The 17175-nt window shown below is 44.5% G+C and overlaps 1 protein-coding gene across 1 annotated transcript in view; it reads right to left on the reverse strand.

The window, feature by feature from the left end:
* Window positions 1–12737, reverse strand: part of LOC121006075 (zinc finger protein 436-like) — a 55794-nt gene extending 43057 nt beyond the window's left edge. Inside the window, exons 1-5 of the mRNA XM_040438973.1 lie at window positions 12715–12737; window positions 1817–1945; window positions 1199–1366; window positions 654–777; window positions 437–564 (exon numbers count right to left, since the gene is read on the reverse strand). Coding sequence (XP_040294907.1) covers window positions 437–564; window positions 654–777; window positions 1199–1366; window positions 1817–1894 — 498 coding nt within the window. The 5' untranslated portion in view covers window positions 1895–1945; window positions 12715–12737. The remainder of the gene's footprint in view (window positions 1–436; window positions 565–653; window positions 778–1198; window positions 1367–1816; window positions 1946–12714) is intronic.
* Between the last annotated feature and the right edge of the window lie 4438 nt (window positions 12738–17175).

The following is a 17175-nucleotide window of genomic DNA, read 5'->3' on the forward strand; positions in this document are numbered from 1 at the left end:
CTCATAAAAGAGTATTTTCCCACATTCACGGTATTTCCTGAATTTCTGGTCTAATAGGGTTTTAATGGAGTCTCTAACCTTAAGGAGTTCAACATGGGTGATGTTGGAAAGTGTCTGTTTATGTAGTGTTTCAAGCTCATGGGCTCGAGTAAGTAACTTCGTAAGCGATAGCGCCTTTTCTTTTTTTAATCTGGAACCATGCTTTATGAATGTGCCTCTAAGGACGCATTTCAATGCCTCCCATTTGATCGGAAGGGGAGTGGGGTCGGAGGAGTGAATTTGTAGGAATTCATTGATGACATTTCGTACATCCGCCGTGCAAGCCACATCCTTCAGAAGATTATTGTTTAATCTCCAGTTCCACGATTTAGCCAGAGTATTGGGCAACTTAACTGAACAGAACATCATCATTCCAGATCACAAGATGAAGACTTACTTTGTCATACTGGTTTTCAGCAATTTCTGTAACTCCAATTTGGGGCATGTCGTGATCTTCATTTCTAGACTCTTCTGAATGAAGAGGACTAGGACATCTCTCTGGTATTTTTTTCTTATTGGCTCCATCTGTAGGAACGACACATAGCGAGTGAATATGTTGTCTACATGTGATGATTAGATGATGGGAGTACCTTGGGAGAAAAGTGCACTCTTACCTGATAATGTAAGAGACTGGTAATTCTCCATCATGATGTCCTTGTACAGATCCTTGTGTTCTTCTACATACTCCCACTCCTCCAAGGAGAAATAGACAGTGACATCTTGACACCTTATGGAAACCTGACGCACACAATAATAGTCATCATCCAGACATGTTAGGCGTCATTTATGACATATACCATGGACATATACCAGATATTTGGCACTTTTGTGGTGTATATCTGGCGAAGATTCTGTCGCACGCCATGGTGCGTCAGAGTCTGCGACTTATTCCTCGCTCACACCAGTTCTAAAAAAGGGTGCGTGGACGGGGACGGGCCAGCAGGCCCGTTTCATACATAATTTTCTACGCCTGGCTTAGGCGTAAAAAATGGTCTAAATGTAAGACAGCAATGAAGCCGTCTTACATCTAGAAGCGGCGCTGGATGCGTCAAAGTTATGTAGAGGCCGGCGCCTCTTCATAATTTCAGTGGATCTCCAGTCTTAATAAATGTGACTCATTATCCCTTGTGTTACTATATAATGTCCCAGCAGCGCTCACCTCTCCAGTCAGCAGCTCAATGATCTTTTTAGTGAGGTCCAGGATCTTCTGCTCATTTTTTCTTCGTGTGGTGGGGTTCTGTTTCTGTTCCATTCCTCCCAATACATGGGAGCCACCACAATTCCTTTTAATAAGGCTAGTGGATAATTCCTTTACAAATGTATAATCCTATAGATTGTTAACAACACAAAACTTAAATTATTGCTAGTTTGTAAGTGGTTATGAATGTGTCTTCTTTGGAACCTATCGGACTAACTATGCTACTGTACATTATTAATCTCACTTTGAAATGATGGGCAACATAAACAAGAGAAAATATGGACATATACAAAAGGAGTTGTGAGAAACTCTACAAAGAGCTCACCTTATCTAAACATTACTGATTAATGTCAGCATGGTGACCTTCCCATAATTGTTTGTTTAAAACTTTAGAGAATCGCATTTTAATGGAGTCATGTGATATAATTAACAGAACCCTTCACATAAAATGACACTATACCAATCACATTTGCCATCAATGTCCAATCAGTAAGGCGTTCCACAACCCCATCATTCCCCCAAGTCATAGAGATAAGAGAGAGGACATAATGTGACAGAGTAATTCCCCTAAAACCTCACCTCTCCAGTCAATAGGTAGATGATTTCAAGAGTGAGATTTAATATTGTGTCAGTCACATGACTCCTGTCCTTGTCCATCCTGAAGACTGAGGGGTCTAATCTTGATGGAAAAATTAAACGAGGTGGCTTCTGCAGATAAATATAAAATACCAAAAACAGTCCTGATTTTACAATTATAATTAGGGATGAGCAAATCGATTTCGGATGAAACATCCAAAGTCAATTCGCATAAAACTTTGTTATCAATACTGTATGGAGTGAGCGCTCCGTACAGTATTAGAATCTATTGGCTCCTATGAGCTGAAGTTATTACTTCGCTACATCTCGCAAGATTTTGCATAATAACTTCAGAAATTGATTTATACTGTAAAACAACATTTTCCGAACTAAGGCTGTGGTACCTTGGAAACGAACCAGAGTTTGGGAAATGTGTTTTTACAGTATAAATCAATTTCTGAAGTTATTATGCAAAGTCTCGTGAGATTTCGCGAAGTAATAACTTCGGCTCATCGGAGCCAATACATTCGCTCTGTGCAGTATTGAAACAAAGTTTTATGCAATTCAACTTCAGATGTTTCATCCGAAGTCCATTTGCTCATCCCTAACTATAATCTCACAAACAATGAAGAAAATGACTGTTCTCAGAAAAGCCCCTTGATTTGTGCAATAAATAGTCCTGCAAGGACTCAAAGTCCCAAACCAAGTTAAAAAAACGTTTTGTTTTGAATCCAAACTAATATGTATGCAAAAAAGTAAGTCTAATAAAAGTGCCAACTAGGAGAACAATAACCCCTTCAAGACCCTGTGATTTTCCATTTTTGCATTTCGATTTTCTATTCCCGGCCTTCCCGGAGCCATAAGTTTTTAGTTTTTCCATTCACATAGCCATAGGGCTTTTTTTAAAAAAAAAATTTTTGCAGGACTAGTTGTATTTTCTAATGACACCATTTAATATTGCATATGATGTAGTGGCACGATTGTATGCTGAGGCCACACCGTATTATACCGAAAGGGGTATAATACGGTGTGGGCTCAGCATACATGTGGGACCTGCATTCCCTGAATTTAATGGAGGCCAGTATGGCACCAGAGAAGGTAGTATTTAGTGTAGGCTCCTGTCCTAAAGAAATCACCTTGTCGTTGGTGAACAGGCACAAATAATTTTGTGCAAAATGCATTTGCCAAGAATTTCACATTTACAATGAGCATAGCAGTAGCACCAGTATATTGTCTATAGTGAGTATGGCACTATTGTATTAACTTTGTTATAGGTAGAATCACTTCATTACTATCTATAAAAATAAATTAAAAAAAAGGTGTAATGAGGCCCCGCTCCCTCACCTTCCTAGGCAGCTCTGCAAATCTAGACAACTAGTCCTGCTCACATTTTAAGACAGGTTGCTGGCATCATTCTCAGAGAACCCCTTTAACCCTTTCACTACCAGCACCGTACATCTACGGCGCTGGAGTGATAGGCAAACATGGCGCCCGCTCGCACGTGCAGTAGGCGGCATGGCCTGCAGGTCTCCGCTGTTTCAAACAGCAGAGACCTGTGGCTAATTACTGCGACTGGCAATAATGCCAATCACAGTAATTAAAGCCTTTAGTTGCCGCAATCAAGTGAGATCATGGCATTTAAAGGGTGAAAAAAAACGGAAGCTCGCGCTTCTTATCGGCATCCTCTGCGGCCAGTGAGGATGTCGGCAATTGATTTCAATACACCCAGCCTTGCGAAAGAGGCTGAGGGCATTGAAGCTGCAATTCTTATTTTGGCCACCAGGTGGCAGGCCAACATAAGAAATGGGCAATCTTTAAAAAATCCATGATTGTTCAGAATAAAAAAAAAAAATTTGGATCAAATACGAGCTTCAAAATCATTAAAAAAAGTAAAGAAGACTGTTAAAAATATATAAAATAAAAAAAAGTTTAACTCATCCCCCTTTCCATATAATAAAAAATACCATGGGTATCACTGAGACCAAAAACGCCCGTACTATTAAATATAAAAATATTTTCCAAAACAGCGAATGGCGTAACGGAAAAAAGGGTCAAAATAGCCAATTTGCCATTTTGTCATTGCTTCTCTTACCCAAAAAAATTTAAGTCAATGTGATCAAAAAGTCACACACACTCCAAAATGGTATCAATAAAAACTACAGATTGTCCTGCAAAAAATGAGCCCACACACAGTTCAGTAGATATAACCATAAAAAAAGTTATACAGGTCATAGGTAAAAAAAACTATATACACTCACCTAAAGAATTATTAGGAACACCTGTTCTATTTCTCATTAATGCAATTATCTAGTTAACCAATCACATGGCAGTTGCTTCAATGCATTTAGGGGTGTGGTCCTGGTCAAGACAATCTCCTGAACTCCAAACTGAATGTCAGAATGGGAAAGAAAGGTGATTTAAGCAATTTTGAGCGTGGCATGGTTGTTGGTGCCAGACGGGCCGGTCTGAGTATTTCACAATCTGCTCAGTTACTGGGATTTTCACGCACAACCATTTCTAGGGTTTACAAAGAATGGTGCGAAAAGGGAAAAACATCCAGTATGCGGCAGTCCTGTGGGCGAAAATGCCTTGTTGATGATAGAGGTCAGAGGAGAATGGGCCGACTCATTCAAGCAGATAGAAGAGCAACGTTGACTGAAATAACCACTCGTTACAACCGAGGTATGCAGCAAAGCATTTGTGAAGCCACAACACGCACAACCTTGAGGCGGATGGGCTACAACACAGAAGACCCCACCGGGTACCACTCATCTCAGGATAATGCACCATGTCAAAAAGCTTGAATCATTTCAAATTGGTTTCTTGAACATGACAATGAGTTCACTGTACTAAAATGACCCTCACAGTCACCAGATCTCAACCCAATAGAGCATCTTTGGGATGTGGTGGAACGGGAGCTTCGTGCCCTGGATGTGCATCCCTCAAATCTCCATCAACTGCAAGATGCTATCCTATCAATATGGGCCAACATTTCTAAAGAATGCTATCAGCACCTTGTTGAATCAATGCCACGTAGAATTAAGGCAGTTCTGAAGGCAAAAGGGGGTCCAACACCGTATTAGTATGGTGTTCCTAATAATTCTTTAGGTGAGTGTATGTGGGATATTGTTGTAATCGTACTGACTAGAGATGAGCTAATTTTTTAAAAAATAATCGATTCGCCGGTTCACCGAAATGGTTATAAGGGAAAATAATAGCATTCTGAATACAGAATGCTAAGTAAAATAGGGCTGGAGGGGTTAAAAAATAATAATAATAATTTAACTCACCTTAATCCACTTGATCACGCAGCCCGGCTTCTCTTCTGTCTTCTTCTTTGCTGTGTGCAGGAAAAGAACCTGTGGTGACGTCACTCCGGTCATCACATGATCCATCACCATGGTAAAAGATCATGTGACGGACCATGTGATGACCGGAGTGACGTCACCACAGGTCCTTTTCCTGCACACAGCAAAGAAGAAGACAGAAGAGAAGCCGGGCTGCGCGATCAAGTGGATTAAGGTGAGTTAAATTTTTTTAAAAAATTTTTTAACCCCTCCAGCCCTATTGTACTATGCATTCTGTATTCAGAATGCTATTATTTTCCCTTATAACCATGTTATAAAGGAAAATACAATCTACAGAACACCGATCCCAAGCCCGAATTCTGTGAAGAAGTTCGGGTTTGGGTACCAAACATGCCGATTTTTCTCACGCACGTGCAAAACGCATTACAATGTTTTGCACTCACGCGGAAAAATCGTGCAAGTTCCCGCAACGCACCCGCACCTTTTCCCGCAACGCCCCTGTGAAAGAGGCCTTAGCATCACTGCACACTTCACTTATTTGGGCAGTCACGGGGCCAAAGTATGAACTCAGCCTTAGGCCGAATGCACACGGCCGTGTTCCGCGGCCGAGAGCGGTCCGTGGTATGCCGGGCTGGATTCCTGTTCAGAGCAGGAGCGCACTGCGCCATTGGTTGCTATGACGCCGTGCGCTTCATGCCGCCGCTGCACTACAGTAATACACTGGTATAGTGTATTACTGTAGTGCAGCGGCGGCATGAAGCGCACGGCGTCATAGCAACCAATGACACCCTGCGCTCCTGCTCTAAACAGGACTCCAGCCCGGCATACCACGGACCGCTCTCGGCCGCGGAACACGGCCGTGTGCATTCGCCTTACAGGTCGATGTTAGCGCCAAGAAAAACCGTACTCCTTTTACACCGTCGTCCTTTTACCGTCTGTACTCCTTTTACACCGCTGATTCCACATAGATGTCTACAGAACCTGTTCTATTAAACGCTTATACAAGTACAGCCTCCCGACAGAGTGAAGAGGGTACTAATAAAAGCATGGCTGCACAACATTTCACATGCAAACAATAGAACTGAGAAATGGGGGCCATTCAAAATTAATGTGGAGAGGGTGTCAGCAGTAAGTTTGTGTTGACGTCACGGATTATTTTGCCCTTCCTTTGATCGGTCAGAAAAATAACCCACAAAAAACTGATCCTGTCTGTGGAGCATCCGCATTCACTCACTCAGCATTTGGTCAGTAATCCATCAGTATTGTTAATGCCAAAAAAAAAACAGGAGTGGATCCAAAACAGAGATGACACGTGAATGGAATATTTGCATGTCTTCTGCGTTTTGTACCGACTCCTGCTTTTGGCTACCAAATCACAAGCCAATTCTAATGGGACCATACAGGCCTTACAGCTGCTACACAGACAGGATCCGTTGTGTCTCATTTTTCTTTCCTTCTGACTGATCAGAAGAAGGGTCAAATAATGGTGATGTCAGCCAGGCCAAAAGGCAAAATAGTGGCCCAGTCATGAAGTGGGGAGGGTGGGAACAGCATGAGAAGTCCACAGAGTGGCCCTATGACATAGAGTTGAGGTGGAAGCAGCATGAGGAGACCACAGAGTGGCCAAATGACAGAGTCTGGAGGTGGAGGCAGCATCAGGAGGCCACAGAGCTGCACAATGACAGTGTGGAGGTGGCAGCAGCATCAGGAGACCACAGAGTGGCAAGGTGACAGTATGGAGGTGGCAGTAGCATGAGGAGGCCACAGAGTGGCACAATGACAGAGTGTGGAGGTGGCGGCAGCATCAGGAGGCCACAGAGTGGCACAATGACATAGTGGTGAGGTGGAAGCAGCATAAGAAGACCACAGAGTGGCCCAATGACAGAGTCTGGAGGTGGCGGCAGAATCAGGAGGAGGCCACAGAGTTGCACAATGCCAGTGTAGAGGAGGCGGCAGCATCAGGAGGCGACAGAGCTGCACATTTACAGAGTGTGGAGGTGGCAGCAGCATCAGGAGGAGGCCACAAAGTGACACAATGACAGTGTGGAGTTGGCAGCAGCATGAGGAGGCCACAGAGTAGCAAGGTGACATATTGTGGAGGTAGCAGCAGCATTAGGAGACCACAGAGTGACAAGGTGACATTGTGGAGGTGGCAGCAGCAGTATGAGGAGGTCACAGAGTGGCAAGGCGACATAGTGTTGAGGTAGCAGCAGCATCAGGAGACCACATAGTGACCCAGTGACAGAGTGTGGAGGTGGGTGGCAATAACAGTACCCGCTGACGATGGTGGGTGTAAGAACCAGCACTTGGTGATCAGGTGTGTGGCATCAGGCGGGTGGCAGCATCAGAATAAGAGCTGAGGCAGGTAGCCAGAAGAAACCGGTGTCTTTTGTCAAGGTTTGGATGAGGCAGCATGGATGATCTAATCTGATGCATCAGGCATTGGTGGGTGGAAATCCTGGCTGATCCATGCCTAATTCATCTTGACAAAGGACAGTTTTCCACATTTTGGGTGGACAGGCGAGTTCTCGTTGGGGTAACTATGGCCCCCCGCCACACTAAACACCAGCTCTGATGCCACATTACTGGCTGGGCAGGACAGCTTTTCCAGGGCAAACTTGGCCAGTTGCGGCCACAAATCCAGCGGATCTTCAATGACTGCTGGCAGGGTGCACTCCAAGTATGCCACCACCTGCTGGTTCAGGTTCTGCTCTATGTCTAGCTGCTGGTCAGTAGTTTCTTCACTAGGCGGGTGAAGAAAGCTACTCATCAGCGATTCTAGACTCAGGCTGCTGCTGATGGAGCTGGTACTGCTTCTGCCACCCCATCCCACCCCAGCAGCCATGGCAGTGGAATGTGAGTGCAGAGGGCCCCCCCGGTCAGAGCTGCGAGAGGATGGACAATGGCGCAGATAGGCAACGGACAACTGGCTACATAGGATATCTCTATAGTAGTTCAGTTTGTCCTCCCTCTTAGCGGGTGGAAAAAGGCCCCCCATTTTGGACCAGTAGCGAGGTTTTAACAAGGTGGAGAGCCAGAAGTCACCGAATGATGACAATTCGGCTGTCACTACCCAAGCAAGTGAGCATGCAGCGGGCCATTTGCTGCTCCTGCTCCTCCTCTCCTGTCACCTGTGTAGAAAAACCAACCATTTCGCTACACATTGCTTGTGCTCCAATGTCCTCCTCCTCCAGTTCAGCCCCCACAGTGCTCATGTGGCCGTGAGATCTAGGCGCCACGTCTCCAGTCCCCTGACCAGCCATATTTACCAGAATCTGTTCCAGGACATGAAGCAGTGGAATGACATCGTTCAGCCCATAGTCCTGGCGACTGACAAATAACGTGGCCGCCTCAAAGGGCCTGAGCAAATAGAAGGTGTCACGCATGAACTGCCACTGGCTGACATCGAAGTTACACAGGCGAGTACTCCTGTCTGCTTGGATTATCAAGAAATTGTTTATGGACTTTCTCTGCTCCAACATATGGAGGGTGGAATTCCAACGGGTGGAAACGTCGCATATCAGCCTATGTTGGGGGGTGCCGTTCTGCCGCTGCAGCTCAAGGAGAGTGTGCTTTGCTGTGTACGAGTGGCTGAAGTGCATGCAAAGTTTCCTGGACATTTTTAGGATGTCTTGCAGATGGGTGGAAGACTTCAGGAACCGCTTGACAACCAGATTGGACACGTGTGCCATACAGGGCGCATGGCTGGGCCCTCCTTGACGCAGAGCCGACACCATGGTTCTTCCCGTTGTCGGCCACCATGGTTACGATATTGAGTTGTGGAGAAAGCCAGGATTCGATTTCTTGGTGAAGGACACGGAGCAGTTCCTTCCCTGTATGACTCCGTTCGCCCAGGCAAACGAAGTGCAGAACAGCGTGACACCGCCGTGCCCTGCACATGTGGTATGCTGGAGGGCCCCTGTGAATTTTCCCTGCAGTGGAGGCTGAGAACATGGTGGAGAATGAGGAGGCAGAGGCGGACATTGTCGCAGGACCAACGGCGTGGAAACGTGGAGGTGGAAGCAGCGTCACCTGGCCAAGTTGCTGGTGTAGCTGTGCAGGAACCACATTCACCCAGTGGCCCGTAAAGAACATGTATTGTCCCTGACTGTAGTTACAGCTCCACACACCGGCGCTGCCATGCACTTTGGCAGAAACCGACAGGCTCAAGGACTGGCCCAGCTTCTGTTCTACATGTGTGTGCAGGGCTGGTACTGCCTTTATGGCAAAGAAATGACTGCTTGGGACTCTCCACCTCGGCTCGGAACAAGCCATCAGTTCTCTGAAAGGTGCAGAGTCCACCACTTGGAAAGGGAGGAACTGCAGTACCAGCAACTTGGACAGGAGCACGTTCAGCATCTGCGCCGTTGGATGCGTGCACGCATACTGTTGTCTCTTGGCAATCACTTCGGTGATCGATTGCTGACGGAATGACTGACAAGGAGTAGGAGGGTGAGGAGCAGGAGCATCAGGACCAGCAGATGAAGGGAAAGACAGACAGCTCCTTTCAGCTGAGGTGGTGAAGCCTTGACTGCCTGAAACCAGGTGCGGCGTGCCACTGGGTGATGCAGCAGTTGCTGCAGTAGACTGGACCACCAGATCGGAGCCAATGTTCTTCCATGCCACTTTATGGTGAAGCTGCATATGTTGACGCAGGGCCGTAGTGCCAACATTGGCACCCTGGCCACTCTTCACCATCTGCCCACAGATTCTACATATGGCCATGTTCACCTCCTCGGACGGCTTAACAAAAAACTGCCACACAGCCGAGTACGTGATTTTACCCCCAACACTCCGAGCTGACTGACTGCCACCGACGCTGCTTCTGCAAACCCCTGCACCACTTCTTTCCGGACAGATAGGCTCCTGCGAAGCAGGTGGTCTACCCCGGGCACATTTGGCTCCCGACCTCCCACCCTGCTGACTCCCGGCCACGCTAGCGACTTGCTGGCTCGCGGGCAAGCTGCCACTCTATTCTCCCAATGATGATGAAGCCCCTTCGTCACCCGGCTCCTAAGTGAGATCAGCTACATCATCATCATAGAGTACTGTCTGCACCTCACTGATGTCCTCGTCAACGATCTCTGGGTCAGGAGCCTGACCACTCGTAACACCAGCTCCCATGCCACTCTCCTCATCACTACTTGCCCACGTAGTGGAGGAAGCGGTGGATGTCTCTTCCAGATCTTGGCTGGGCAGTAGCTGCTGACTGTCCTCTAGTAGCTCGTCCTCGCTGAAAAGTGGAAGGGAATATAATACTTCTCACGCTGAGGGAACTGAAAGTGACAGAGGAAGATTCAGGACAGGTGGGGGCACGGGGCCTGCTCCGGGGCCATGCCAACTAAGGGTTGTGTCTGACGAACCCACCGACTCTTGGCTGGGGGTGTCTGATGTCACTTGGGATGAAGTGGATGACCAAGTCAACCATTCAAGAACCGCTGGGTTTCTGGTCAAGACACGACCACTAGATGACACCGGCAGCTCAGGCCTCTCGCTGCGACCCCTGCTGCCACGCCCCCTCACTCTTCTGCTGCGACCTCTGCCTGTGCCAGAAACATTTAGGCCTCTGCCACTCCCCCGTGCAGGGCCTGGCACTTCTCTGTCTGACATACTGTTAGATCAGATAAATAAATAAAAAGGAAATTAAAACACCCCAAAAAAGTCTATAATTTTCTCACTTCACCACACAACGGCTGTTAGATCAATTAATCAAATGTTAGATCAAATATTTTTTCTTTTGCCACTAATACATGGCAAACAGGGCTTTAGAATATATCACTGCACCGCTGAACGGCAATAAGGCCCTAATTTTTTTTTTACTTTTACACAACACAAAAGGATTTTCAACAAAAAAGTGCAACGCTGAACGGCGAATATAGTTTTATTTCGCCACTAATACACAGCAAACTGGGATTTAGACTATATCACTGCACTGCTGAACGGCAATTAGGCCCTAATTTTTTTCTACTTTTACACAACACAAAAGGCTTTTCAACAAAGTGCAATGCTGAATGGCGAATATATTTTTATTTTGCCACTAATACACGGCAAACTGGGCTTTAGAAGGGCACAAAGGCAAATATATTTATCTTTTGCCACTAATACACTGCAAAAAGGGCTTTACAACATACGGTATAACTGCACCGCACAAGGGCAAATAAGACGTACTGTAGAAATATTCCCTTGTAATAAACCCTGTTAATGGCTGTATCAAACAGCACTTGCACCCCAATAACAAGACAGAGCTGTATAATGGCAATTTGGATCCCCAGTCAGTGCAGCAAGTGGTAATAGGATTGTTCCTATTACCCAGTCTTTAACTTCTCCTACTGAAACCTGTTCTACATAAATGCTGTGGAATGATTCTCCCTATCCTTTCCCTGCACTTATAAATTGTTTTTTCACCACAATCAAGTCTTTCCTATCACTGTCCCTAGCGCCTGCTGACGTCTCTCCCTGCACTAAGTACGCTGGTGAATGGCAGAATCTAAGATGGCTGACGCTATTTATAGGACTGTGACATCACAGGGCTGGCTGGCTGCTGATTGGCTGCATGAATGGCATTATGGGTGATCCCGCCTTCCTAGTGTTCTTTGCTCCATGTCCTCACATGTGTAGCAGCCATTTTAGAATGCTAGATAAAATACGATTCGTTACCACGAAGCGTGAGAGAATTCAACTTCGGTGAGAATTAAATTTTTCCTGAAATCGGATCAAATTCCACTTCATCAGCTTCGATTCGCTCATATCTAGTACTGACCCAGAGAATGAAAGGCACAGTTCAGTTTTGCCACAAACGGAATGCGTAATACGTTGGAGAAATTGCGTTTTTTCCCAATTCCACCCCATTTGGAATTTTTTTTACCGCTTCTCACTACATTGTATGCCATAATAAATGGTGGCAATAGAAAGTACAACTTGTCCCACAAAAATAAGCCCTCATACAGCTATGTGAACGGAAATATAAGAAAGTTATGGCTCAAGGAAGATAGGGAAGAAAAATTAAAACGCAAAAATGAAAAAACCTCCAGTATCCTAAGGGTTAAGCCAAGAAGCTGTTCAAAGCAGCTGTCATCATTGGCAGACTTTGAATGTACTGTGTAGATGTCTTGTGGTTTTGTCAGGTGACTGGTTACTTCTGTTCCTACTAAATATGATCTGCTAATATGAGGAGATGTATCATTCAAAATGTGGTTTCTAAATCCAGAGTGGACTAGCAAAAAAATCTATGCTGAATGAAATAATTGTAGACTTTAGGACAAAGTACAGTAGTTAGAACGATCTATAACACCACGCAACAAAAAAAAACTTTTCGTCTACTACTGGGCAAAAACCATATGTCCTATACTAAATCGAGTGTGCGGATTACAAATCCGAAGTCAGATTTGTTGTAACACATCACAAAAGTTTGCTATGCATAAGAATGCCTAAATAAATTAAGCACTTGGAAGGCATTGAATAATTTTAAACTGAACGAGTTTTACTCCAACAATTACCCGATCTACATTAAAGTTTGCGTAGTAAACAGTGTATGAAGATGTAATGGAATAACAAAATTTAAAAAAGTCTAGTTTTTCAGTTTAAAAGTCTTACTTGAGCAAGGCCCAGTACTGTTAAAAGTGCTTCAGGCATCTGCTTTTGCGTTTGTGAACGGTCATATTTTCCCGTTGCAAAAACCAGCAGTAGTCCCCCATCATGTTGGGATTCAAGTGGCCTTGATACCTGTTCTCCATTGTAGAAATATCTTTATTGAACTGCTCTCCATGTTCGTCACTTACGTGTCCCAAATTGGGTGAGAAAAGATCAAGATGGGAATGTGAGAAATGCACTTTCAATAACATTCGGCAGCCAAGTTGTTCATATGCTGTAAGCATGTTGTCTACTAATTCAGCATAGTTGGCAGCTCGTCTGTTCCCAAGGAAGTTCTGCACTACTAGCACAAATGCATCCCAAGCTGCAAGACGCACTCACTTTGTCAGATTCTTGCGCTGATCATAAGTAGTGTATTTGCCACATATGTAGCAGAAATTGTCTGGATCGTTAACACATTTGCATTTATCCATCTTAACCACTTCAGCCCCCAGTGCTTAAACACCCTGAAAGACCAGGCCACTTTTTACACTTCTGACCTACACTACTTTCACCGTTTATTGCTCGGTCATGCAACTTACCACCCAAATGAATTTTACCTCCTTTTCTTCTCACTAATAGAGCTTTCATTTGGTGGTATTTCATTGCTGCTGACATTTTTACTTTTTTTGTTATTAATCGAAATTTAACGATTTTTTTGCAAAAAAATGACATTTTTCACTTTCAGTTGTAAAATTTTGCAAAAAAAAACGACATCCATATAGAAATTTTGCTCTAAATTTATAGTTCTACATGTCTTTGATAAAAAAAAAATGTTTGGGTAAAAAAAAAATGGTTTGGGTAAAAGTTATAGCGTTTACAAACTATGGTACAAAAATGTGAATTTCCGCTTTTTGAAGCAGCTCTGACTTTCTGAGCACCTGTCATGTTTCCTGAGGTTCTACAATGCCCAGACAGTACAAACACCCCACAAATGACCCCATTTCTGAAAGTACACACCCTAAGGTATTCGCTGATGGGCATAGTGAGTTCATAGAACTTTTTATTTTTTGTCACAAGTTAGCGGAAAATTATGATTTTTTTTTTTTTTTTTTCTTACAAAGTCTCATATTCCACTAACTTGTGACAAAAAATAAAAAGTTCTATGAACTCACTATGCCCATCAGCGAATACCTTGGGGTCTCTTCTTTCCAAAATGGGGTCACTTGTGGGGTAGTTATACTGCCCTGGCATTCTAGGGGCCCAAATGTGTGGTAAGGAGTTTGAAATCAAATTCTGTAAAAAATGACCTGTGAAATCCGAAAGGTGCTCTTTGGAATATGGGCCCCTTTGCCCACCTAGGCTGCAAAAAAGTGTCACACATCTGGTATCTCCGTACTCAGGAGAAGGTGGGGAATGTGTTTTGGGGTGTCATTTTATATATACCCATGCTGGGTGAGAGAAATATCTTGGCAAAAGACAACTTTTCCCATTTTTTTTATACAAAGTTGTCATTTGACCAAGATATTTATCTCACCCAGCATGGGTATATGTAAAAAGACACCCCAAAACACATTCCTCAACTTCTCCTGAGTACGGGGATACCAGATGTGTGACACTTTTTTGCAGCCTAGGTGGGCAAAGGGGCCCATATTCCAAAGAGCACCTTTCGGATTTCACTCCTCATTTTTTCCTGAATTTGATTTCAAACTCCTTACCACACATTTGGGCCCCTAGAATACCAGGGCAGTATAACTACCCCACAAGTGACCCCATTTTGGAAAGAAGACACCCCAAGGTATTCCGTGAGGGGCATGGCGAGTTCCTAGAATTTTTTATTTTTTGTCACAAGTTAGTGGAAAATGATGATTTTTTTTTTTTTTTTTTTTTTTCATACAAAGTCTCATATTCCACAAACTTGTGACAAAAAATAAAAACTTCCATGAACTCACTATGCCCATCAGCGAATACCTTGGGGTCTCTTCTTTCCAAAATGGGGTCACTTGTGGGGTAGTTATACTGCCCTGGCATTCTAGGGGCCCAAATGTGTGGTAAGTAGGTAAATGACCTGTGAAATCCGAAAGGTGCTCTTTGGAATGTGGGCCCCTTTGCCCACCTAGGCTGCAAAAAAGTGTCACACATCTGGTATCTCTGTATTCAGGAGAAGTTGAGGAATGTGTTTTGGGGTGTCTTTTTACATATACCCATGCTGGGTGAGATAAATATCTTGGTCAAATGCCAACTTTGTATAAAAAAATGGGAAAAGTTGTCTTTTGCCAAGATATTTCTCTCACCCAGCATGGGTATATGTAAAATGACACCCCAAAACACATTCCCCAACTTCTCCCGATTACGGAGATACCAGATGTGTGACACTTTTTTGCAGCCTAGGTGGGCAAAGGGGCCCATATTCAAAAGAGCACCTTTCGGATTTCACAGGTCATTTTTTACAGAATTTGATTTCAAACTCCTTACCACACATTTGGGCCCCTAGAATGCCAGGGCAGTATAACTACCCCACAAGTGACCCCATTTTGGAAAGAAGAGACCCCAAGGTATTCGCTGATGGGCATAGTGAGTTCATGGAACTTTTTATTTTTTGTCACAAGTTAGTGGAATATGAGACTTTGTATGAAAAAAAAAATAAAAAAAAAAATAAGCATTTTCCACTAACTTGTGACAAAAAATAAAAAATTCTAGGAACTCGCCATGCCCCTCACGGAATACCTTGGGGTGTCTTCTTTCCAAAATGGGGTCACTTGTGGGGTAGTTATACTGCCCTGGCATTTTCCAGGGGCCCTAATGTGTGGTAAGTAGGTAAATGACCTGTGAAATCCTAAAGGTGCTCTTTGGAATATGGGCCCCTTTGCCCACCTAGGCTGCAAAAAAGTGTCACACATGTGGTATCGCCGTATTCAGGAGAAGTTGGGGAATGTGTTTTGGGGTGTCATTTTACATATACCCATGCTGGGTGAGAGAAATATCTTGGCAAAAGACAACTTTTCCCATTTTTTTATACAAAGTTGGCATTTGACCAAGATATTTCTCTCACCCAGCATGGGTATATGTAAAATGACACCCCAAAACACATTCCCCAACTTCTCCTGAGTACGGCGATACCAGATGTGTGACACTTTTTTGCAGCCTAGATGCGCAAAGGTGCCCAAATTCCTTTTAGGAGGGCATTTTTAGACATTTGGATACCAGACTTCTTCTCACGCTTTGGGGCCCCTAGAATGCCAGGGCAGTATAAATACCCCACATGTGACCCCATTTTGGAAAGAAGACACCCCAAGGTATTCAATTAGGGGCATGGCGAGTTCATAGAAATTTTTTTTTTTGCCACAAGTTAGCGGAAATTGATATTTTTAATTTTTTTTCTCACAAAGTCTCCCGTTCCGCTAACTTGGGACAAAAATTTCAATCTTTCATGGACTCAATATGCCCCTCACGGAATACCTGGGGGTGTCTTCTTTCCGAAATGGGGTCACATGTGGGGTATTTATACTGCCCTGGCATTCTAGGGGCCCTAAAGCGTGAGAAGAAGTCTGGAATATAAATGTCTAAAAAATTTTACGCATTTGGATTCCGTGAGGGGTATGGTGAGTTCATGTGAGATTTTATTTTTTGACACAAGTTAGTGGAATATGAGACTTTGTAAGAAAAAAAAAAAAAAATTCTGCTAACTTGGGCCAAAAAAATATCTGAATGGAGCCTTACAGAGGGGTGATCAATGACAGGGGGGTGATCAATGACAGGGGGGTTGATCAATGACAGGGGGGTTGATCAATGACAGGGGGGTTGATCAATGACAGGGGGGTTGATCAATGACAGGGGGGTTGATCAATGACAGGGGGGTGATCAGGGAGTCTATATGGGGTGATCACCACAGTCATTGATCACGCCCCTGTAAGGCTTCATTCAGACGTCCGGATGCGTTTTGCGGATCCGATCCATCTATCAGTGGATCCGTAAAAATCATGCGGACGTCTGAATGGAGCTTTACAGGGGGGTAATCAATGACAGGGGGGTGATCAGGGAGTCTATATGGGGTGATCACCACAGTCATTGATCACGCCCCTGTAAGGCTTCATTCAGACGTCCGGATGCGTTTTGCGGATCCGATCCATCTATCAGTGCATCCGTAAAAATCATGCGGACATCTGAATGGAGCTTTACAGGGGGGTAATCAATGACAGGGGGGTGATCAGGGAGTCTATATGGGGTGATCACCACAGTCATTGATCACTCCCCTGTAAGGCTTCATTCAGACGTCCGGATGCGTTTTGCGGATCCGATCCATCTATCAGTGCATCCGTAAAAATCATGCGGACATCTGAATGGAGCTTTACAGGGGGGTAATCAATGACAGGGGGGTGATCAGGGAGTCTATATGGGGTGATCACCACATTCATTGATCATGCCCCTGTAAGGCTTCATTCAGACGTCCGGATGCGTTTTGCGGATCGGATCCATCTATCAGTG

The sequence above is a fragment of the Bufo bufo genome, chromosome 6, assembly GCF_905171765.1.
Source record: "Bufo bufo chromosome 6, aBufBuf1.1, whole genome shotgun sequence".
NCBI lineage: Eukaryota > Metazoa > Chordata > Amphibia > Anura > Bufonidae > Bufo > Bufo bufo.